The sequence below is a fragment of the Vicugna pacos genome, chromosome 17 (assembly GCF_048564905.1).
Source record: "Vicugna pacos chromosome 17, VicPac4, whole genome shotgun sequence".
Classification (NCBI taxonomy): Eukaryota; Metazoa; Chordata; class Mammalia; order Artiodactyla; family Camelidae; genus Vicugna; species Vicugna pacos.
The window spans coordinates 12,969,674-12,993,950 of NC_133003.1; the positions used below are offsets into that span (position 1 = coordinate 12,969,674).

Consider the following 24,277-nt stretch of genomic DNA (forward strand, 5'->3'; position numbering starts at 1 on the left):
CCTCAGTAGGCAGTGCTAAGAGAATTCACTTCCATTCTTGTGTGGCAGATAGAACAGGACTGGCTGAAATCATTTTCCTTTTCACTGAGTAATCATTTGTCCTGGGCCTTTTCCAAGGGCTGTTTGAGAACAAACTCATTTTACTCAGATGCAAATATGAGGCAGGAGAAACATTTGCGAACTTACATTTGATTATGCAAACATCCCAAGGAGGGTTTCCTAAACGAATAAAAAATTGGAATGCAGCCTTTCACTAAGCTTTAAAACTGATAGTTATGTAGTTAGGAAGACTGATCAACATCTATACTGATCAAAACTGGGGCAATTAATAAAGGTAAGGTAATAAAGTGAAATATCGAGCTATTTATTGCCTGCCATTGCTAATGACATTTCAGTCTGTAATTAACACCATCACTACCTCATCTTCTTGATTATCAGCAGGACAACAACTGAGATATCAGAAGCGGTAATTAAAAAGATTTCTTCCTGCTGTCATCTCAGAAGCGCCCCTGCTCTGGCTTGTCTTTTATCTGCTGACCAACTCATGCCAATTTCCCAAGTGCCTCCCAGCATATTGGCACAAGAGCCCCATACAGTCTCAGTAAGGGATGTTTGCCAGTCCTTGTTACAACACATGCCTGACAGACTTTTCCTAAGCTACTCGCTGATTTATTTGATTTGATTGATGAAATTTACTGTCCCAGCTGCCTTGAAATTGTGATGCATTTATGTATGGCCTCTTTTGTTTACAAGGATATTCTAAAGTGAACAAGCTTGCATGTCTTTCCTCATTTTTAAAGCTCATCTCTGACCCCCTCAATAATTCTCATCCTCCCTGCCTCAGTTTCCTGCTCACCCTGATCTGGGCCCGCATACATGACCCATCTCATCATCACATCACAGCTCCCACTTCCTCCTCCACTGGTTTTATTTTGTCTGAAGAACTTTCATGCTCCATGCAAGCCGGAAGGTATTCTTCTTTCTCCCCAGACATCCCAGGTCACCCCAGGACAGAGGACCAATGACCGAAATATGAACTTTTCCTGTTGTCTCTGACTTTGAGCATCCCGCTCAAATGGCAAAACCAGAGGCCCCAATATCCAATGTTCTGATGTTCTTATGTTCTACAGGGCAGGGCTTCTCAAATGCTAATCTGCACACACACCACCTGGGACTGTGTTAAAGTGCCAGTCCGAATTCAGTCAGTCCAGGTCTAGGGTGGAGCCAAGACTCTGCAGCTCTAATAGGGTCCCAGGTAATGCCAATGCTGCTGGCCCATGGACCACATTTTGAGAAGCAAAGTTAAAGAGAGAAATTCCCGAGTGTCCTTCTGGGAGTACTGGTCAACCATATGCAATTTAAAAGTGACCCATACACTGCTTCCTTAAAGCAGTGTTATAACAAATTTTAAAAGTATCTTTATTCCTATAATGAGAATAAGTGATATGTGCTAGGTAATCAAAACATGACATGAACAGTGCAATGAAACACCAAGTCCAGTCATGATTTCCTTGCCAAAGGGTTTTGTTTAAGTACAGCCAACAGAAATGGGGGTGAGGGGTGTGATCTAGAATTTGACCACCCGAAGTGAACCAGTAGCATCAGTATCCACTGGGAGCTTGTTAGAGATGCAGAATTTCAGACCCTGCTCCAGATCTGCAGAGTCAGATTCTACACTGTAACAAGATCCCCAGATGATCTGATGCCCATTCAAGTTTGAGAAGTTTTAGACTGTCTCTTACTTCATCAAACTGGTTAGTAGAACCAAAATATGCAGACCACGGCGAGAGAGAACAGAAGGTCCCTGAACTAGTACATATATATTTGATTAACCCTGTAAGCGTGACAGCGTGTCCCAACCAAATCCAAACTGGGATCCAGGGTTGGCCAGTGGCTGGTGCTGGGGTTATTTCTCCAGTGCTGGGACCTATTTGCACCTGTTGCCAGATAGGCAGGAAGGGAGTGGGCCAAGGAAGGGAAAGGAGGTGTTTTGCATCCAGGCATCATGGGCATCTGGGAGGAGATCAGGCAGAGGGGCAAAGACAAATGAGGGGACAGCCTGGCACCTGTGCCCTGCCCTCCAATCCCTGGAGCACAGGGTTAGGGATGGACGCTGAAGGAGCTGTGTATCAAGGACTGTGTGAGGCCCTGGGACCCAGGTGACAAGGGACAACAGAATAAGCAGAGAAGCAGCCACCTGCCTTCCCCAGCACAGCAGAAGGGGGCGATGTGGGGACATATTGGCAGCCGGAAGACAGCAAGGGAGGGGGATGTGAGGAGTGACATCACCACTAGAGGAAGAACAAGAGCCCGGATGTACCTGAGCACAGGTGACATCCTCCCCTGGGGACTCCAAGGATGCTGGCTGAGGTCCTGTGAGAGCAGGCAGGGCTGCTGGGACTCCACACTGGGCATTAATATTAACACAGCCTGGTTGGCTCTCAGGGCTGGTGAGGCCTCAGACATTCCAGTGACCACAGTAATAACCTCCTCTCAACCAATGTTCCTCCAGATGAACCCTTCTCCCCTCTCCCAGTGGCTCCTTCGCAGGAAGCCTGGATGCTCCTTTATTTGCCTAAGGCTCCGTGTGTCACTGTTTGCAAAGCCTCCCTTCATGCCACCCTGTCCCTCACGGTGTCCTTCTTTGTGACATGTGATACCGCTTTGCTTTGACTGAGGCTTCCCCTGGGGAGGGCTTATCTTTCAGTCTCACCCCCGGGTTTAACGTTTCCTCCCAGCACTCCCCAACTCACCCGTGATCTCATCCCTGGGGTATCACCTCTCACTCAGTAAAATTCCAAGACGGCACAGCTCCCAGGCCGGGCTGTTGTTTCCCATGACCTGAATTTTTAATCCGAATAGCCTGCTGCAGCTCACAAATTCACAAAAACCTTGGTTTGGGCTGAGTTTTGCTTTTCTCAGTACTGTTCAGGGAGACTCTGTAGGTGGGTTTATTTGGAAGGGGAGCAAGAAAGTACACCCCACCTTGGGACCAGTCTCCAGCTGACTTGATGCCTATAAGATGTCACATTTTCCTTTTTCTGTCTGGTTATCACACCCCAAGGCCCTCACCAGCCCCCTGGTCTCCACCAGCCTGTGTCATAATTCAAACCTGGGCTGGACAGAGCTTCACCATGCTCCAGTTCCCTACAGGTGAGGCTGCAGAAATCATTTGAAAAGCAAATTCCTCCATCTTCTTTTTTCTAGAGAGACTGAGCACATCTATCTCATTTTTCTATGTCTCCATGCTCTGGTTGGATGGACCACAGATTGATGTAAAGACACTTGGAATGTTTGACCCATCCATCAGTGCCTCCCTGCAGACTCTCACCTCTCATTGTCAGATGCTTATCTGTGGTGCAGGCACATAACTCTGCTGTCCATCATCGTAAGGACAGAGGAGGTAAAGAGCCTGTGGGTTCTTTAGAAAGCAGCGTTTAAATGATTTTGACTTCTTGATAAGACAACCTCCATGTACAATGTATAGTTAAACAGCAAGTGAGTAAAACAATTTAAGAGGAAATGTTCCCCCCAAATATATAGTTTTCATTCATATTCAGGAGAAATGACACATTTGAAGAACACCGGGGCTGCTTATGGAAAATAATAGCAAAGGAACATCACGAATAATTTTGTGCCAATAAATAAGACAACTTAATGAAATGGATGGGTTCTACAGAAGATACATATTGCCACAGTTTACGCAAGAAGAAGTAAATAACCTGAGTAGTTTCACTGTGCTATTTATGTGAGGTTTAGATATACCAGACTGAGGACGAACTTTACATAAATATTCAAGACATGGTTATTACATGATCGATTGAATTTACTGGCTAAAAAATTCTCAGAAATTGCTTATGTTGAAATATGCATCCTTTGTAAACAAAAGCAATGCCATGAATACAAACGTGTTAGACAGAAAAGCTGTGTGGCTGAAAATCTTTGCACATTAGAACTGAAAGGGCCAGTAGCCCAACATGCTCAATTTTTAGACATAACTGTACACCAGAGAGGGTAAACAAGTAGCCCAAGGCCACACAGCTATTTTGTAAGAACTGAAGTAATTCTTCCACAGACCCTGAATCCTTTTGAACAATGGCTCAGACATGTTTTGGGGATATCATTTGTAATCATGGAGTAAAAGCAAAGCTCACAGAATCATCCAGAGGAAATGGAGGAGGACTCAGACTCATCAACGGGTGTCAATACCTAAGCAAAGTGGCCTCAGTTTAGCTCTGCCCTAGTTGTTAAGCCAGCCAGCATCCCAACAGGGCAAAAGGGAGTCACCCAGTGTTCCTGCAGCTGGCAGTAAACAACTGAGCTTATCCCTGATATCCCCGTAGACAGGATGATCTAAAAAAAAAAAAAAACTCACTGAAGTGAATTAAGATTCCAAACAAAGAGTGATTGATGTTGAGGTAAAGCAGATTAAAGTATAAACTTTTCTTCCTTTAGGGAATTAAAACGAGGTTTGCTTTTCCTCTCATTTCAAGGTAGGGAAGTCACAGTGCCAAGACCCTGACTGCATTCTACAGGTACCATAAAGCTCCAGCAGTGGCCCCAATACCCACCAGGAGCGCCAGAGCCAAGAGGGGCCTCACCTACACCTCTGATGGCAGAGGATCCAGCGGTCCTTACTGCTAGGGGTGCCTACATGGCCACACCAGTCCCGCCTCCCAGGATGGTGGTAAAGACAGTAACAAGATGACAGGCATAAGGGTGCCTGCATATGGCAAGGACTCAGTACCTTGTGGTTAAATCAGATTGACAACAGCAGCACCAAGGCAAGCCAGCTCCTCTATTAAGGAGCCAGCCTCATTTACAGGAAACGGATATAACTGGAGATTGTCATACTAAGTGAAGTAAGCCAGAAAGAGAAACACAAATATCATAGGATATCACTCATATATGGAATCTAAAAAATAAGACACAAATGAACTTATTTACAAAACAGAAACAGACTCATAGACATAAAAAACAAACTTGTGGTTACCAGGTGAGAAAGGTGGGGTGGAGGTATAAATTGGGAGTTCATGATTTGCAGATACAAACTAGTATGTATAGAACAGATAAACAACAAGGTCCTACTGTAGAGCACAGGGAACTATATTCAATACCTTGTAATAGCCTATGATGAAAAAGAATACGAAAAGGAATAATATATGTATATACACTGAATCACTATGCTGTACACCAAAAATTGACGCAATATTGCAAACTGGTTATACTTCAATTAAAGAGAAAAAAAGAAGCCAACCTCAGTGTATAGAAACTTAGACGGTTCCCTTAAACAGCCCAAGTGCTTCATTGAGACCTTCTGAGAGCACCATTTACAAATGTTTTAAAGACTGCTGCCTTCAGAGCCTTGACAGAGGTAAACCTTGGCAGCTTCTGGCTTTTTCAGGAGCTGCGGTTAAGCTTCTTCAGGATTCTTTGCAATGCTGTCTCTTGGAATCTGCCAAAATGCGTCATTTCAGGGATGGGGATGGAGTCTACTAAATAGATGGGCCTTGCTTGGCAAGATTCCAAACCCCCAGACCTAATGCCAGGCATGTGGTAGACCAGCCATAAACAGTATTGCAGGAAAGAACCCAATGAATCCACAGTCATGTTCATGAGAACAGCCTATGAGTTGAGTTCACAATCATCAGAATGTGCTGGGTGATGAAAACAATCCTGTACTCAGGGTTTTTCATCTGTTTCTGCCCCCAAATCTACCTAAAGCTACTCAGTCATCATGATGCGATAGGGCCAGCACAGTCATGGACATGCAGGGGCCCACCCAGATCCCCTTACCCACCAGCTCTAAGGAATGCTGGCTGTGAAAGGGCCACCACTGCTCAATTCAACTAGGAATGACCTTCTGTTGACTGAAGCCAGGAGGTTACGTACCCAACTCTACCTTCACAGGGGCAGCCCCAAATCAATGATGGACTGATGGAGAGAGGGAGGGGTACAAAAGACCCCTTACCCCAAGGTGGGACAAGCTCCAGAACTCCCAGCTGGGACCACATCTTTGCTTAGCTGCATCCCCTGCTTACCTTGCTCCATTACCTCCCTTCTCCTGACCGCTCTTCCCCCAAAATCACAGGCATGAGAATCCCTATCTCACGTTCTGCTTCTAGGGAACATAGATCCACACTGCTGCCCCCAAATTATGAAAGGTCTTTAAAATTTAAAAGAACAAGCATTAAGCATTTTGCACTTTGTGGCATTTTTCCAAATTCGAAGGCATCCCTTCTCTCGTGTTTCATTTAAAAACAAAAGGAAATTAATGACCCAGAGATGCCTGGAGTGTCTTCAGACTATTTCTTTCACACATATCCTTTTGACCTTTGTTCAGGTCTGCGATGGATCTAATGTCATTTCTCCGAGAGGCCGTCAGTCAATCCATTCTCAATATATATGAACATGCATGTGTCATTGTATGAAGACTCCACCCACTCCGTCTCCCTCACTCACCTGTCTTGCTCCTTCATAGAAACTTACTACTATTGCTGGTACAACATCTATTTGATGCTTTAACCTCTGTCTCCCCAACTCTCTGGCTCTGCAGTGTCTAATACAGTAGCCACCAACTACACGTGGCTATTTTAAATTTAAATTTAAGTTGATTGGGGGGAGGGTATAGCTCAGTGATAAGAGTGTGTGCTTAGCATGCACAAGGTCCTGGGTTCAATCCCCAGTACCGCTATTAAAAACTAATAATAAATAACTGAACAAATAAATAAGTAAACCTAATTACCTCCTTCCACTCAAAAAAAATAGAAATTAAAAAAAATTTAAATTGATTAAAAATTGCTGTACCTACCACAGCGGCATATAGTAGACACTCAATAAATATACATTTGGGTGAATGAAAGAATGGTTCTTGGTGATTACCAGTAATTTCCTAATATCTAATTTTGTAACTTTTACACTAAAAGCTGATATTCTCAAGGGTAGGAAAAGAACTGTGAGAACTGTTAAGAAAATTTTCCTAAAAAGCTATGAAAGCATATGACTATTACTGTTTGAATTCTTAGCGAATAGTAGTTAATTGTAGGTTAAAAAAACACAATGCCAGCCTTCAGATGGGGACAGCAAGCTAGCCAGAAACTGCTGAGAATTTTGACAGTTACTCAAGGCAGCATGGAAAATATGAAACTTTCCTTTTTTCCCCCTTGAGATGGGCAGATATTCAAACCCCACTCTCGCCTCCCCATAGAATCAAAATCCCTCAAGTATGTTTTTCCTTTTGCTAACATCCTCAGTAAAGAGCACTTAAAAGCCCACACGTTGTGTTTATGGCCGTGCTAACAAGCTGGGGCAAGATAAAGAGATACCAGGCTGCCTCCTGACCCACCCCTCTCCACCACAACACAACACTCCATTTTCCTTTCTAAGAAAACCCCTTAACAAAGCTTTCTGCTCTGATAAAGAAAGCACAATTAAACATACAGAACCAGGCAGCCACTGCTGTCTTTGCTTTGTAATGTAGACAAAGCAATCGAAAAAACAAACAAACAAATAAGTAACAAACATTCCTGAGAACATGGAAACCGCAGAGGTCTTTCAGCCGGGTCTCAGTTTTGTTTCGTTTTGTTTTGTTTTAGTTATTTCCCCATTTCTGCTTAATGTGAGTGTGGAGTTGTTTTCCTTTCAGGCCACAGGACATCTTTGGAAAATACCATCTTCAGTAAATCTCTTCAGTTTTACCGTTCTTGTAGAAAATTATCAATTCCTTGAAATTCTAAATTTAATGTTAGTGGCATTAAAGAAAAAGCGCTAAAAGTTCCAGTAGCCAGTGCACAAAGAAAAAGGAGCTTCAATCTAGTGTCCTTGGGTGCCTCCTGTTCCTTTTTTCTTTTTAATCTGTCCAGTGATTTTGGTTTTCTTACCTCATTGAGACCCTGACCAGGGCTGTGATGTCCTTTTATTTTGCTTTACATTAACTGCCAGATCTGTCTTTAGTGCCACTGTTGGCATCTTCTGATGTCATCTTTTATTATCCAGATTCGAAATATAAACATGTTATTACTAACAAGTGTCAACTGCTGATGGGAAGACTATGACATTCAGACTAGTGATGTTTAGGACCAGTCAGAGACACCTACAAGCCAGTTTTAAATTCATGAGAGCTTTATGTCTCTAAGAGAAAACATACGATGAACACAAGCAGCTCATTTCATGGCATCTGGAAATCTGCGCTTGGACTGTGGGTGGGGGCCAATGACTGTTACCACATGCCCAACTCCTTTGCACACCTTTTCTCTCTATCCCACCTTCTCTCCATCCCTGAATTTATTTCAATTCTAGGATGTATCTATTTGCTTACTCTGACCCCCTTTCCTAGAAAACAGCAATAATCAGTTGGAATATATAATTTTAAAAGTAAGAACACATGTAATATCAACGTGCCTAGAATTCCTAGGAATAAGGTTAGCAAGAAATGTCTAAGATCAACATAAGGAAAACTGCAAAACTGAGACAGGAAATCGAAGATCCATTTAAACAGCTCTCCACTCCAGAACGTAAAGTCCTAGTAAGTTACACGTATCAGTTCTTCCCAATTGGAATCTGTAGGTTTGATGCAGTGTAAGCACTCATGCAATTTTTGAAGACAGACAGGAGGGAAATGAGTAATGAAGGTTGTAAAATACATTAGAGAGCTATAATTACAACATCTTGGTACTTACACAAAAATAGCTGAATTTAAGAAAAAAGAAAATTGCAGCCCCAAAAGAGATACTACTTCACATGGGGATTTAATGTACCATAACAGATCATTACAAAGTAACTGGGAAGGGAAGAGTAATTTTTACCCAATATTGGAACTACTAGATAATGATTTGGAAATAAGATGCACTTGGATTTTTATTTGACAAGTATATACCAAAATAAATTCCAGATGAATTAAGTAAAAAGCCAGAGAAAAACATAAATAAATTTTACTTGAATATTAATCAAGCCCCTGAAGAGAGAATAAGTTTGGAAATTAGAGACACTAAAGGAGATCTCAGGTAAAAACAATCTCAAGAGTTCTCATGTATCAGAACAGAATGGAGAAACATAGGATGGATAGACTTAAGTACTGGCATCTGAAGGGGACAGAACTGATGTCGTGTGTCAGATAGGTAGGCGCCTCAACCAGTGAAGGCCAAGAAGCTCAGTGGCTACTGTAATACAAGTTCTTGCGCATATGAATTTCCATGTGGACCGAGCAGCCTTCCTACATCTCAGGTCCTCCAACGTCGTTGCAGTGGTGGGGGACACAATGGCAGTGCCCTGGCTCCCACCTGCTTTCAGGAGAAGGCACTTCCACCCACAGTCCAGTGGCCCCAAGACCCTTTTGGGTTGGACTCTCCCCCAAAGCAGATCCTGGGGCAAGATTTGGGTTTATTGAGGAGGTGATCCTGGGACGTACTAGAGGAGACTGAAGAAATGAGGCAGTACAGCGGTGTGAGTGAGCGGGTTACTGCTGTGGGCAGCCTGGGCAGCGTTCTGCTGGGAAGCTCAGGGCAGAATGGGTAGAGTGTGCCCAGGGGTGGTCCCACCAGGGGGGAGGAACCTGTGATATGTATCCACCCATTCCCCTCCATCGTGGTTCAGGGCTGCTCGCAGGAGCATTAACTGCCCAGCACTTCTGGCTTTCCCCAAGAATAGGCCAACCATGCCCCTGCAGCCAGAGAAAGCCCCCAAACAGGGCTGCAGTGGATCGCAGGGAAAGCATCAGAACGGGGGCCGTGGACAGGGACGGAAAGCACCTGCTAAAGAACAGAAGCACGTGGCTATCTGGAAAGCACCCACTGTCTCGCCACCGATGTAAATACCCAAGCTCCAGAGGACTCCGGCTGTAGCCAGCCTGAAATCAACACATCTGAACTAAACTGAGCAACCGGCTTCATCCAAACCCTTCCTGGAAAGATACTCCGTAAACCGGGGCTATTATGGCTGGGAGATCTGCTCTTCCAACCTGCCCTGAGGTCCAAAGATGCTCCTTGAAAGGTGCCCTGGGCTAGCTCGTGGGTGTGGAGTTGGCTGTTAGGAAACATGCTCCACTATTTAGGGGGATCCCACAGTGAAAAGACAGGATGCCTGTCCTGAAGTCATGTGTGTGTGGTCCCTGGAGCTGACTGGTAAGCACTCACTTACAAACCATTTATCAAAAGTTACAAAGAGACACAGCAGGGAAGGCTACAAGTGTCCCTGGAGGGCCTCAGAGGTGCTTCCTTGAAGGTGATGACTATGCAGGGGCCAAGAGACAAGTAGAAGTTTGTCAGGCGTGAGGACCAGCAGGGAGAAAGCCACCCTGGGCAGCTTGCTCTCATTACTTCCTCCAGATGGTGTGTTAGGTTAATAATTCACACATGCAAATCACATACCCCTATGTTCATAACAGCACCATTCACAATAGCCAAGACATGGAACCAACCTAAATGTCCATTGACAGAGGACTGGATTAAGAAGATGTGGTAAATTTATACAATGGAATACTACTCAGCCATTAAAGAATAAAATAATGCTATTTGCAGCAACATGGGTGGATCTGGAGATCATTATACTAAATGAAATAAGCCAGAAAGAGAAATAAAAATACCAAATAATATCACTTAAATGTGGAATCTATAAAAGAAGACACAAATGAACCTATGTACAAAACAGAAACAGACACACAGACATATAAAACAAACTTATGACTACTAGTGGGTAGAGGGGGTGGGAAGGGATAAATTAGGAGTTTGAGACTTGCAAATATGAACTACTATATATAAAATAGATAAGCCAGTTTATGCTATATAGTACAGGGAACTATATTCAATATCTTGTAATAACCTCTAATGAAAAAGAATATGAAAAGGAATATGTGTATGTATATGTATGACTGAAACATTATGCTGTACACCAGAAATTGACACAACATTGTAAACTGACTATACTTTAGTAAAAAAGAATCCAAAAAAAAAAATTCATAGACAGAGGAAACAATACATTACATTTTTAATTACTTAAGGGCAAAAACTTTAATGGACACAAGATTTCACTCTAACCACCACAGATGTGTTTTTGGAACATTTTTGTCTGTGTGTCTGTGAGGCCTTGCGCCCTCTGCCCTCCGCTTCCCCAAACTGCAGTTTCCACACTCCTCACATAATTACCTAGAGACCATTTAACTGGCACCGAGTCTGATCTCTCCTCGTAGAATTTTGAGCCTCTCTGTACAAAAAACAGAGTGGAAAGTTGATTGCTGGTGCTCTTAAAAACTGAAGGCAGGTAACTAATCTCACAGGCTCTGGGATGATGGCTTCAACTTCAGAACCATTCGCCATCTTCTCTAGTATTTTTCACAATGTATAGGAGACAAAGGTACACTCAATCGCGCAAAACGTTGCCAGAACCCTCTCACAACAGGACAGAAGGAGCAGGCAAAGCAGAAAGGCTAACAAAGCCATTCAGAATAGTCTAATGAACACTAAGTAAATGTCCTGGAGAGAAAAAAAAAACACCACAAGATGCAACACTTCCTCAGAAACTGGTTCAGGAGGGCTCAAGCCAGTTAGAAGAGGTGGGGTGGTGAACATGGCTGAACACAGCTCTGGCCTAAAGCTCTTCTGTTCCTCCCGTGGACCCGCGCAGTCCTCCCACTGGTCGGTGGCTCCATCAACTGCCCAATCCCCGCAACCAAGAGCCAGCCCTGACTCCTCCCCTCCATCTCCAAGTCCTGGGGATCCCACTTCCTAAATGTTTCTCAAAGTGGGCACCTCCTCTCCATTCCCTGAACTACTTGCTGCTTGAACGTCCACCCTCAGCATATCGGACCTGAACCATCTCTGGCCTTCCCACACACCTGGACAAAGCGACGGCTCTAAAGCATCAAGTTGGTCAACTCTCTCCCCCAACACCAGCTAAACTCACCAGTGGGTTTCCACCTGTTTCTCAGATTCTGGGGGAATCCGCAGACATATTCTACAGGGTTCACAAATTCTCCAAAAATATATTTTTTGTTTAACTTTGTGCTTTCACTTTAATGATTATCTCTTTTAAGATTATTAATAGATAATCAGGAAGGAGGGTATAGCTCAGTGGTAGAGCGTGTGCTTAGCATGCATGAGGTCCTGGGTTCAATCCCTAGTACCTCCATTAATTAAAAAAAAAAAAAAGAAAGAAAATAAATAGAATCATATTCTGGACCATCCAAACCAACATATTGTGACCAAGTGAGGCCACATAATTCCACTGTCTGTATTCTTCCACTGGTGATGTCATTGGCAAAAAGAAATATTACTATTATTTTAATTATCACAGGTTAAAGAGAAAGCAACAAATCAGACTTAATAAACACAAAGGAAACTGAGGGGGGAATTAAGCCATCATCCAACTTATGTGTTGTGGCACACAGCATTCCAAACATTATTTTTTAGACCCAGAAACAATGATCTAGTTTTAGCAAAAATGACTTTATCCATCACGTTAAATTCATGCAGTTAATCTGAATTCACTCGATTTGTAGCTGTGTTGATATTTTATTTGTATATTTGTTTTGGTTTTACGGTCATAGGAGAGCTCTAAATATAAAGAGTTTAGACATATTTAGGGCTATTCCATATTTGAATTGCACCATAATAAAAATAATTCAGGCCACCACTAGACTCTATAAGACTTTTCTTCCTTGAAAGAAATTCACGTTACTTCCATTTGAAAAGCTCTGGCCTTCAGAATGAGGCTTAAGCTACATAACAAGGTATATGTGGGAGAGACAGTGATGTTCTCTAAACTTCCCATCCACACACCCTGCATCGCTTCCCCAGCCCCCTCACTACTGGTTCTGGCCAATGGTCTGTGGCATAACAATGCATCCGTCCCAGACTGAAGCACAGAAAAGCCAGAGATCAGCTCTCCCACGATCTCCTACTGCACTGGTGACTCCATAAACCAATTTTTCCAAATGGTGTGTCTGTAAGATGAGAAAGCTCTGTCAACATGGTCCTCCACTGACCTATGAAGGACGCACAGTATGAGTGAGAAGTGGCTGTGGTTGGGTTAAGCTACTGAATGATGAAGTTGATTTGTTACTGCAGCAGAGCTTAGCCTATCCTGACTAATACATCTTCACGAACGGAGATCTACTTCCCTGAACCAAGCTCTTCCCATCATATTCTGTGCTCCAAACAATTCTTAGTTCAGTGACCTGAACACACCAGGCTGTTGCATGACACCTTATCTTTGCACATGCTGTTCCTTAATCCTAGAAGGCTGTTCTTTATACTCTTCTGCCCTGCTCTCCAGCCTATCACTGTGATTCATCCTTCAAAACCCAGTTCAGATATAATTACCACCAGGACATTCTCCTCCCTTTTCCAACCCTCTTATCCCCATAGCCATTACCCACGAACTCTACAGAGTGCTTATCTTAACACGTAATAATTACAGGTATGCATGCCTGTCCCCACCCCATTCCCATTTACACCGTGGCAGGGTCAATGGCTTATTCATCTCCACACTGTCAAGACCAGCATGCAGGAGAAGTAGGCAGCGTTGGGCTATTTGGCCGGGAAGAGCTTCCTCCAGGGGACTGGTCCTAAGGCACTTGAAGGAAGCTGAGTTAAATCCATCACCTCCCCTTCTTCCAGAGTAAACATCTTATCCAACAGCAGCAAGCCCAGCAAGTTTCAGCTCTCTCTGCCCCAGTCCCAGGCCAGACCTGCCTAGGAAGCCTGAACCATCCCTATCCTCTCCCCAAACAGTGCTCTTCAGCCCCCATGAAGGACGCAGACTTTACCTGGAGAGGCAGCGGTCCACACTTAAGAACTGAAAAGTTAGTGAGAAAAGCAGAATCTCAGGCTCCACCCAGACTTCTGAGTCAGAATCCGCATTTTAGAAAGGCGCCCCAGGTGATTCATATGCCCAATAATCTTTGAGAAGCACTGGCCCAAGACGCCCAAACAGAATCTCTTCATCCTGAAAGGTAACTTTAATAACAACACTTTGTATTTGTAATCATGTCTGCAAAGAGCTTTTCATCACTCAGTCCTCAGAACAATTCTATCATGTCCACTTTATCAATGAGGAGATTGAGGCTCAGGCTGGTTGGTCACCTTGACCACCATCATAGGGCTTTGAAGAGTCAGAGCCAGGATTTGAAGGCAGTTCCGCTGGACTCAAGAGTTCTAACCCACATCACCACACACTACACAGCACCCTGCCATATGCTAAGTTCTGTGGACCCTTAGCCTTCAAGACCAGCTCTGGAGACCTCCATGCCCCATCACACAGCCACCGAACCAGTATTTTCTCTCTGTTCCATCACTTACTTCCGACACCACCACCCCTCCACACACGCCACTGTCCCCAAGACACTGCCAGATCTCCCTGGGAAGGATTTTATGGACTTGCTCAATAATCATTTCATGAGTCAATGAAAATGTTTCCCTCTTGATCATCAAACAACTCTCTGAGGATGGCTGAATACTTATGGTTAAGTAAATAAAGGGGAAGACACTGAGGTTCCCAGAGAAGTTCAATAACTTGCTCCAGGTCACCAGGGAGCCTCAGACGTCTGGGAGAGGAACAGAACTCTGACTCCCAGGACAGATGTCCTCTGCTCCACCCTTCCATTCTCCCTCTTTCGACCTACATTACCAGACAGTTAAAAATATCCTTTCCAAAGAACTCCCCCGCATACTCATCTTCAAAAGGGGCTCTGTTTTACCACCAGATGGGACAAATTTAGACAGAAACATGAGGTCACCAAAGGAAACGGTGAGGAACTCTGGGTATCAGATACAATGGCCCCCCGGATGCAAGAAAAGGAAACATCATCAGGCAAGAGCCTCCGACTAACGCAGCCCATCCAAGCCCCTCACAGTGACCCCCCTGTCAGGGCAGAGGCCCCCTGGGAGGTCAGGCTGGCAGAGACGGCCCCCACCCTCCCTGGCCCAGTAGTACCTGTGGTATTGTGGTTCCACTGGCCAAGAAAGCCCTTTCCTTCACTTTACTGGCTTTAGAGAGAGGCTAAGACATTTAACCAACTCCACACGTAACCAGAGAAAAGCAACACATCTGCCTGCAATATTTGAATACTTCGGAAGACATGAGAGGGAAATTTCCCCTGAACTGGTTAAAAGAGGGATGAGAGAAGCCAAGAGTAAGATCTTGGGACAATGTAGCAACTCTTCACTTTGTTTTATTTTTCTGAGTCCTACGCCCATGCACCATGCCACCCGTTCAGCACAGTGTGCACTGCCGGAGGCACCCAGATGGGACTGATGGACACTGAACCCCTGCTTGCTAAGCCTGTGCCTGGGCACGGGACTCCATCTGCCAGGAGGCACCTTGTGTGAATTCACACCAAGGCTCTCTGCAGGCTCGCACAGGCAGCCTGGTGCCAATGGTACAGCCCTTCTTGGATATCATGGGAGGAAAGAAATGTTGAGCGTGAGAAAGGGTTGGTGTGTTTGTTGGGTCCCCAAGAATCAGACCCTAAGAAAGGAATTCCTAGGGAAGTGTTTTATTAGGAAGTATTCCCAGGAAAAAACTGCCTGCTGAGTGAAGTCGTCAGGCCAAAAAGAGAAGCAAGCCCAGCAAAGACCCACGGAAGCCAGTGTGACACCACTCCACAGTGCATTTCTGGAGACAAAATGTGTCCCAGTCAAGGACAAGGGAGCGGGACGATTTACATGCTGGCATCAATCAACCACTGGTTAGGGGCTGCCCCCAGGGAGATGGCAACTTCCAGACACTCCCTGTTCTCAGCTCCTACAGACCAAGCCGACTCCAGCAGGCCCAGGGTCCTCCTCCAACAGACAGGAGGCGCTGGCAGTCGGGAGTGAAAGCACCCAGGGCACCAGTGTGCACGAAGAGGGCAAAGACCTCCGAGGGGACACGGTATAGCACTGAAGCACCTGTGACAGTCCGGAGTCCAGTAGTCCTTTCTCCCAAAAGCCTGGTCATGATAACGCTGACTCTGCCTCCCACATTCTGAGACCTCACGGGGTTTTCATGCAGGGACTCTTTCCCTTCTCACATTTTTTTTAGCTTATCATAAAAGTACACAGTTCAAAGCCCTTTCAGACCTTGATGGAATGAGTTACAGAGCATCTTTCAGAAACCATGTTTAGCCTCTCTGTTTTCTCCAGTGAAGCATTTGTTGGCACCACCCAAAGCAATCTAATGTTCAATTGTTTTGTTTTGTTTTTTGGGGGGAAAGGTAATTAGGTTTATTCATCTGTTTATTTATTTAGTATTTTTTCAGTGGAGGTGCTGGGGATTGAACCCACAACCTTGCGCATGCTAAGTATGCACTCTACCACTGAGCTATACCTCCCCACCTAATATAAAATTGAAATGCTTTTCTGAAGTTGGGCTGCCAGGCAAACACAACATTCTTTTCCTCTTTTTTTTTTTTTGCCTCCTGGGGTCCCAGCTTCTTGTTACCTTGTCCCTTAGGGATGAGCACAATGCTTGGCCACTATTCCAGATGCCGCATTCATTGTGCTGGTGATTGGTAGCTCAATACTAGCCCAATTGACTACCTCTGTAAGCAGTGACTAACTTGACAGCTCCTAACACAATCATCAAGGCACCTAATGCCAAGACAATCAGAAAGGTAGGACCCAGCTTCAACCTGACAGTTGTTATCTTGGACAATACATCAAGGGGAGGAGAGGGGAGGAGAGGGGAGGGGAGGGGAGGGGAGGAGAGGGGAGGGGAGGGGAGGGGAGGGGAGGGGAGGGGAAGGGAAAGGAGGAGAGGGAAAAGAGAGGGAACGAAGACGGAGAGGGGTAAGATGGAGGGATGACTAACTGTTGGGGATAAATCACAACTGAGTTCTCTCCTCAACTTCTCATCCTCCCCTCCCAGCAGGTGGCTACTCAGAAAAGGTGTCCCCAGATGCCTCCACCCAGCACTGGGACAGTCTCCTCCCCACCTCACAGCACCTCGCCCCCAGAGCCATAAATGGAAAGCACTGTAAGTGAAATCCTAGTTGGCGGGATAGTTTACAAACTCTTTTTTTTTTTTCTGTTCATTCCCAAATGTTTTAGCCTTTTTCCCGATAGTCTTTAGTTCTTTTATGTGTTTCTTTATCTAGTTCTAAGGACAGTTTCCTTTCCTTTAGCTGGGTCAGAGAGCTGTGGACACCTGGGTTCAAATCCCAGCTTCACCGGTATCAAGCCATGGGACCTTGGGCAAGCCACGAGTTCTGGGACCTCTGTTTTCTCATCTGATAAATGGGGATAACTCAACCTTCCTGACAGGTCTGTAGACAGGATGAAATGAGGTCAACTCTAGGCAAAGCACCTGAAACGTTGACATCCTCAATAAATGCCGGCTGCCTCGCGGGCGCTTTCCCTCTCCCGAAGCCCCACTGCATTTGGCAGGACGCCCACGTGTTTCCCAGGCAGGCCCGGGAGGTCAGTGAGGGAGAGGAACCCAGCTCCGGACAGCGTTAACCCCGCATTTCAGGTGGTGTGAACGCACACGCGCGCACGAGCGCGCGCGCGCGCACACACACACACACCGCGCTCCGGGCACCCCCGCGGGACTGGCACTGTGCATCCCACCGCGCACCCAGCGGGGTCTCGAGGCCGGGCGACAGAACGGCTTCCCACCCCATCCCGCCCCCAGACCCCCGACCCCGGCGGCAGCCGGGACCTGGTGGACGCCGGAGAGCAGGGCACTCACCCGGGGTTGGCCGAGCCGGGCAGCCAGGGGCGGGCCGAGCCGGGGGCGGCGGCGGGCTCGGGGCGGGCGCGGCGGCGGGCATGGCGCGGAGGCCGGGGCGCGGGACGCCGGGCGCCAGGCGGGAGCGCGGGGCCGCAGCTCGACGGCGGGGCGGGCGCGGCGCGAACGGCGACGATTCCGCGCCGCCCTCTCTCCTTGTCCCCTCCCGCCGCCCGCCCCGTGCCGCGCCCAGCGACAGCCACCGGGAACGTCTCCGGGGGCGCCCGGCTTAGCAACCGCGCGCCCGCCGCCGCCGCCTCTCTCCCCACGCCCGCCCCGCCGTGCGCTCTGCGCTGGGCCCTGCGGGCGGGGCGGGCTTTAAACTTGAGCCCACACCCTCTTCTTGGACACTGAGCGCCCGAGGTGGCCCTCGGGAACCCCTCTGCAGCCTCGCCTCTCCCCGACCCACCGGGTCCAGCCTTTCAGCGCTGCTTCCCCGCCTGGCGCGCCGTGGAGCCAGGCGCGGTCGGGCTTTGAACCTGCGCCTCGCCCACGTTCTCTGTGGGTGGCTGACCAAAGGCGTCCCAGGGACCTCAGCAATCCTCGCGGTTCCTGGCAGTTCAGAAATGAGACATCCCGCACCGCTCTATTCCTCCTACCCGATTCCCACTACTCTCATGCTCTGACTCAGGGTCTCGCAGATGCCCTGTATCCTATTTGCTGTCCCCCTCAGCCCAGATTCAGAGACCTGATCACACTCTGTTCACACCTATGACCTCAAATACAAACATCCCTCCAGCCTCGTGTCTTCCTGGTGATACCTAAACGCTGCTCCATGCCCTTTGCATTGTTACACACTTTCCAAGCACACCACACGCCTAATCCTTGTACTTGCAGACCTCCCCCACTCCATGTCTGCAGTCACAATCCCATATTCTCACATAGTGGCCCCCCAAACCGTGTCTCTTTGGAATATTATTTTAAGCTGGTTATTTTCTAAGAAGCTGCAGACATGGAAAAAACTCTGAAAGCAAGTAGGAGTTACCCTTTCGTAAGAATCATTTACATTTGTAAAAGAAATCTCCGTTTATTAGGTATCTCCCTGGCAGTACCTGAAAGAGAAGGACCAAATCGCTAGAAATTCTTATCAACGGAGAAGGCAACCACAAGTCTGCATCACAAACCTACCCTTGTTTACTGTGCTTTTCCTGGTAACCTCAACACCCTCTTTGTCTTTAGCTGAGGATGACATTTAAGGTGAGGGCTTCAGCCATTTGGAACGTTACTGTTTCTCTGGGTCTCTCTCATGTATTCATGTTATTAAACTTGTTTTATTTACTCCTGTTAATCTCCTCGTGTCAATTTAATTCTCAGACCAGCCAGAGGAACGTGAAGGACTGAGGAAAGTTTCTTCCTCCCTGTCACCCACCTCTCCACGGTGGCCACTGACAAGTTTACAGGAGGGGTCTTTATTTTGCCTTGATCCATCAGGTCACAAGGTGGCCCTGTCTGATGGTGGTGGTCTGTGAAATTTTTCATGTCCAGCAAAACACCAAGGCTGAGCTTATAGCACCAGGTCTGCTCCCAGATGTCAGGGTCTGTCTTTCTCTTTCTCATACATAACGAGAAGTTTAGAAGAAAGCTGTCTGGCTTCTCAGGGGTGGCCTTAGGACCAGATCTTTTTCCAGCCTTCCACATGGCCACCTTTAACATATTGCCTTTTCTCCTCAAACTCAGAGACTGTTGCCTCAGGGTCACAAAATGGCTACAACAGCCTCATGAAGCCATTGTGTAAAAAGGAACTTCTGCTTCCAGCTGGTTTAATGGTCAGACAACCCAAAGACCACCAAGGACCGTTTTCAGCAATCCAGTTCACCAATAGTGAGCAAAATCACAAACCACCTGCCTCCAAGTCACTCCCCTTGTATAAGCAAGCAAGCAAGCATGGTGATAAATGGTGCAGAGAAAATGAAGCAAGCAGAGGGGTGTGGGGAGTGGGGACTGCTGTTATTTTAAGTTGGGTAGTCAGGAAAGGCCTTGCTGACAAGGTGACATTTGAGCAAAAGCCTGAGGGAAGAAACTACCTGGAAATTTCTCTTGGAGGTTAGGTACCCCTCAGCTACTTAAATATTTCCTTTTTAGAAGCCTTTGTAGCCATTCTTCCTGGCCCTATCCTGTAGAAGCAAACAACAGGTTTTTGTTTGTTTGTTTGTTTGTTTTTTAGTTTCCTACTTTATTTTTTTTTTACATTTTTTATTGATTCATAATCATTTTACAGTGTTGTGTCAAATTCCAGTGTTCAGCACAATTTTTCAGTCATTCATGGACATATACACACTCATTGTCACATTTTTTTCTCTGTGATTTATCATAACATTTTGTGTATATTTCCCTGTGCTATACAGTGTAATCTTGTTTATCTATTCTACAATTTTGAAATCCCAGTCTATCCCTTCCCACCCTCTACCCACCCCCCCCCGGTAACCACAAGTCTGTATTCTCTGTCCATGAGTCTATTTCTGTCCTGTATTTATGCTTTATTTTTGTTTGTTTTTGTTTTTTAGATTCCACATATGAGCGATCTCATATGGTATTTTTCTTTCTCTTTCTGGCTTACTTCACTTAGAATGACATTCTCTAGGATCATCCATGTTGCTGCAAATGGCATTATGTTGTCGGTTTTTATGGCTGAGTAGTATTCCATTGTATAAATATACCACATCTTCTTTATCCAGTCACCTGTTGATGGACATTTAGGTTGTTTCCATGTTTTGGCTATTGTAAATAGTGCTGCTATGAACATTGGGGTGCAGGTGTCATCCTGAAGTAAATTTCCTTCTGGGTACAAGCCCAGGAGTGGGATTCCTGGGTCATATGGTAAGTCTATTCCTAGTCTTTTGAGGAATCTCCACACTGTTTTCCATAGTGGCTGCACCAAACTGCATTCCCACCAGCAGTGTAGGAGGGTTCCCCTTTCTCCACAGCCTCTCCAGCATTTGTCATTTGTGGATTTTTGAATGATGGCCATTCTGACTGGTGTGAGGTGATACCTCATTGTAGTTTTGATTTGCATTTCTCTGATAATTAGTGATATTGAACATTTTTTCATGTGCTTTTTGATCATTTGTATGTCTTCCTTGGAGAGTTGCTTGTTTAGGTCTTCTGCCCATTTTTGGATTGGGTTGTTTATTTTTTTCTTATTGAGTCGTATGAGCTGCTTATATATTTTGGAGATCAAGCCTTTGTCGGTTTCACTTGCAAAAATTTTCTCCCATTCCGTAGGTTTTCTTCTTGTTTTATTTCTGGTTTCCTTTGCTCTGCAGAAGCTTGTAAGTTTCATTAGGTCCCATTTGTTTATTGTTGCTTTTATTTCTTCTAGGAGAAAATTTTTGAAATGTATGTCAGATAATGTTTTGCCTATGTTTTCCTCTAGGAGGTTTATTGTATCTTGTCTTATGTTTAAGTCTTTAATCCATTTTGAGTTGATTTTTGTATATGGTGTAAGGGTGTGTTCTAGCTTCATTGTTTTACATGCTGCTGTCCAGTTTTCCCAACACCATTTGCTGAAGAGACTGTCTTTATTCCATTGTATATTCTTGCCTCCTTTGTCGAAGATGAGTTGACCAAAAGTTACAAACAAGAGTTTTTTAAACTGATTATTAGAAAACGGTTTAATTTTTGTGGAAGAGAATTCAAATGACTTGTATTTTCATTCTTGTAAAAGCAGCAGTCCAGTAGTGTCTAATTACTGGCTAGATAATCATGTATATGTTAATTAGATATACACATTAAACAAATACAATGAACACCTTAACTCAGGTTATCAGAGTACCTCCCAACAGTGAGGGAAAAATATGATGTACTCTGTTGAACCTGGTGGAAGACATGGCTAGTTGCCTCCTAAATACCTGTTCTCTCTTTCTGACCTAGTAACAGACCCCAGTTTCTAGCTGAGCACACTGCAACCTGGAATAAATAGATTTTCTAGCCTTCCTTTGTTACCGAACCAAACTGGCGTCCGCTAGCCCCCACCATGCAGTAAAGTCAATCTACTGACACTGGCTTGCGGTGAAGGGAAGTCATGTGTATTGCAGAACACCAAGCAAGGAGAATGGGCAGCTCGTGATCAAAAGACCTCAAGTCCCTGAGGATTTTCAGGGAAGAGTTTCTAAAGGCAACTGTTAGGGTGAGAGTTGTAGCTCATCGACTCTTTTCTGATTGGTTGGTGGTGAGGTAACAAGGGTGATGTTTCAGGAATCTTAATCGTCAACTGTCTGGTTCCAACCAGTCTGGGGTCTATGTGCTTGTGGTCAGCATGAAGTGACCATCCTCCATCTGGATAAGGGACTTAGTGTCTGCAAAATTACTCAAAGATATGCATCAGATTGTTGTCTATATCCCTTGAGGAGGAACTAGGGCTGTTTGATCACCCAACCATTGTTTAAGCTATCATTACTTTTCTTGCTTGACTGCTTTTCCTTTGTTTCTGCATTCCCTCATATCCCTAATTAATAATTGCTTGAGTCTCCTCTTTGGAACTCAGGGAAAGCCTAGGGGACTAAAGCCTTTTTTCTACAAACTATAGACAGGGAATACAGAGGGGCTTTTGTATCCGGAAAATCACTACAGGGTCCTGCTCAGTTTTAAGCCCTCCTTTTCTCTGATTGTCCTCAATCCTGAGGGGAACAGGGGTGGGACAAGAAAGGGAATAAAGCTTTGGACAGAGAGGTTAATCCTAAAGTCGGCAGGGGAACTCCATTTCAGGGGGGCTCGTTTTCACTGTTTGCCTCTCAACCCTTATCTCCTGCCATCCCTGCTGTGGAACACTGGACTTCAGCTCATGCAAATTCCTTGCTTTGTCTTGGCCACCATCTCTTTCCATTCATTGCTCCATCTGCCCTGTGCAGCCCTGACTCAAGCATCACCTCCTCACAGTAAGTAAACTGCCAACTCAGGATTCAAGTCCTAACTGTTCTGCCCTCCCCACCAGCAGGAAGGTAGGAAGGAAAGGTGTTTGAAATCTCAGCATCACTCTCAATCCGATCTCCTTCCAGTACTAACAGCTGACCCAGCCAGTGGCATTTGCCCTTCAGCCAGTGATTACTGTCTACCTTGAGGTCAGTCAAAATGCCTCAGTCTGCTTCACAACTCATCACGTTAGACCCAAGTCCACTCTAGTAGACTCTGTATATCAGAAAGGAAGAAGTCAAAACTAGTGCCTAAGACAAAATGCAGGATTTCCTGTGGAGGACATTGATGCATATAATCTCTCTTCTCACTCTGGTTCAGATAACTGTGTGTCAGCTGTGTGTAGACATGATTTCAGGAATATATCTAAAACATGATACCACTTTTCCTAGATGCAAGCTCCTGCTTTTAAACGAGCCAGTTTATTTCCAATGTCTGCTAAAGTTGCCATCTGGGCCCTCCTGATGCCCAAGAATATGGCATTCAGAGCTGTAAAAGCAAGACGCAGATAATTATTTCTGTATTACAGCAATAAAAACAAATGCACTGGCAAAACTACTAATCGATCTTCAGTGTGGAATGGTAATAAAAGGAAAGTCAAAAATATTCTCCAGCCCTTACAGTAGAGTTGCAGAATCAGGACAAGATTTCAAGGATCATAGGACACTCCACTACTCTTAGAAATTGATCAGCATTGCTCAAAACACTGGCTATAATTAGGTATAAAAGCTAGAAAACTGAACTGGGCTTAAGTCTGAAAAAGCTAGACTACAGTACAAAAATATGTGTGATCTCTATTGAATTACCAAACTTGCCCTTCAAAAAAAGAAAAGAGAGTAAGTAAATGGTATCCAGTCCCAGGCTTCCAGAATAAGACATGTAGGCACCCAAAGTTAGAGACATACATAATGTGCACAGACATATTTGCAAGTTATAATATATGGTTCATGCCTATGTGGGACACACTGAAACTGAGAATGTTATAAAAACGATTGCTAAGTTAGGGGCTCAAATTCACTTACATAAAATTTTGAAATAAATTTACCAGTGATTCAGTTGGCCTCGAATAAAGTCTTCCTGTTCATCTTAATGTCACATAAAGGATAGAAGGTCACCTTGGATATGGATATTGTCCTCGAAGATAAACAGAGAGAAAAGTGGATAGATGTTTTCTGATTCTCATATTTAGCTGAAAGCTGCTGCTCTTGGGCAGAGGTCTGCAAACTATATGAACATCACAGCCAAATCTGGCTCATTGCCAATCTGCGTAAGTAAAGTTCCACTGGAATACAGCCATGCCTATTCATATACATATTGTCTGTGCTGCCTCTCAATGGCTGTGACAGAGACCATGTGGCCCACAAAGCCAAAAATATTTATGGTTTGGCCCTTGGCAGAAAAAATTTGCAGACCCTGTAGTGTCAGTACATTTCTGCGTTCTGTCTTTGGGTGAGAAGGAAAAGAGCAAGCCACCAAAAGTTTTACTTCTTTTCATGTTGAATAATGATGAAAATTTTTCTGGAAAAAAATTAAAGTTTCTTATTCTTTGGCTCAAGACAGTCATTCTGATTTAATCTCACCCTTTCAGTGGCCAACCCATTCGTAGATGTAGCTCCCTCTCTGAACACTCTCAAACTCTCTATCGAGTGGAGAAGCTCCAGACGAGAGG

The 24,277-nt window shown here is 45.1% G+C and overlaps 1 protein-coding gene and 1 long non-coding RNA gene across 3 annotated transcripts in view; one reads left to right on the plus strand and one right to left on the minus strand.

The window, feature by feature from the left end:
• DCLK3 (doublecortin like kinase 3) overlaps positions 1–18,566 on the minus strand; it is a 50,094-nt gene extending 31,528 nt beyond the window's left edge. Inside the window, exon 1 of the mRNA XM_072940964.1 lies at positions 17,662–18,566. Within this exon, the coding sequence (XP_072797065.1) occupies positions 17,662–17,743 (82 nt within the window). The 5' untranslated portion in view covers positions 17,744–18,566. The remainder of the gene's footprint in view (positions 1–17,661) is intronic.
• On the plus strand, positions 16,716–18,976 carry LOC140686706 (uncharacterized). 2 transcript variants are annotated; one of them, XR_012060518.1, is made up of 4 exons: positions 16,716–16,760; positions 16,840–16,947; positions 17,096–17,234; positions 18,735–18,976. It is a non-coding gene; the product is annotated as an uncharacterized lncRNA (long non-coding RNA). The 2 variants fall into 2 exon arrangements; XR_012060519.1 differs by having other exon boundaries at positions 16,724–16,760; positions 16,843–16,947.
• The last annotated feature ends 5,301 nt before the right edge of the window (positions 18,977–24,277 follow it).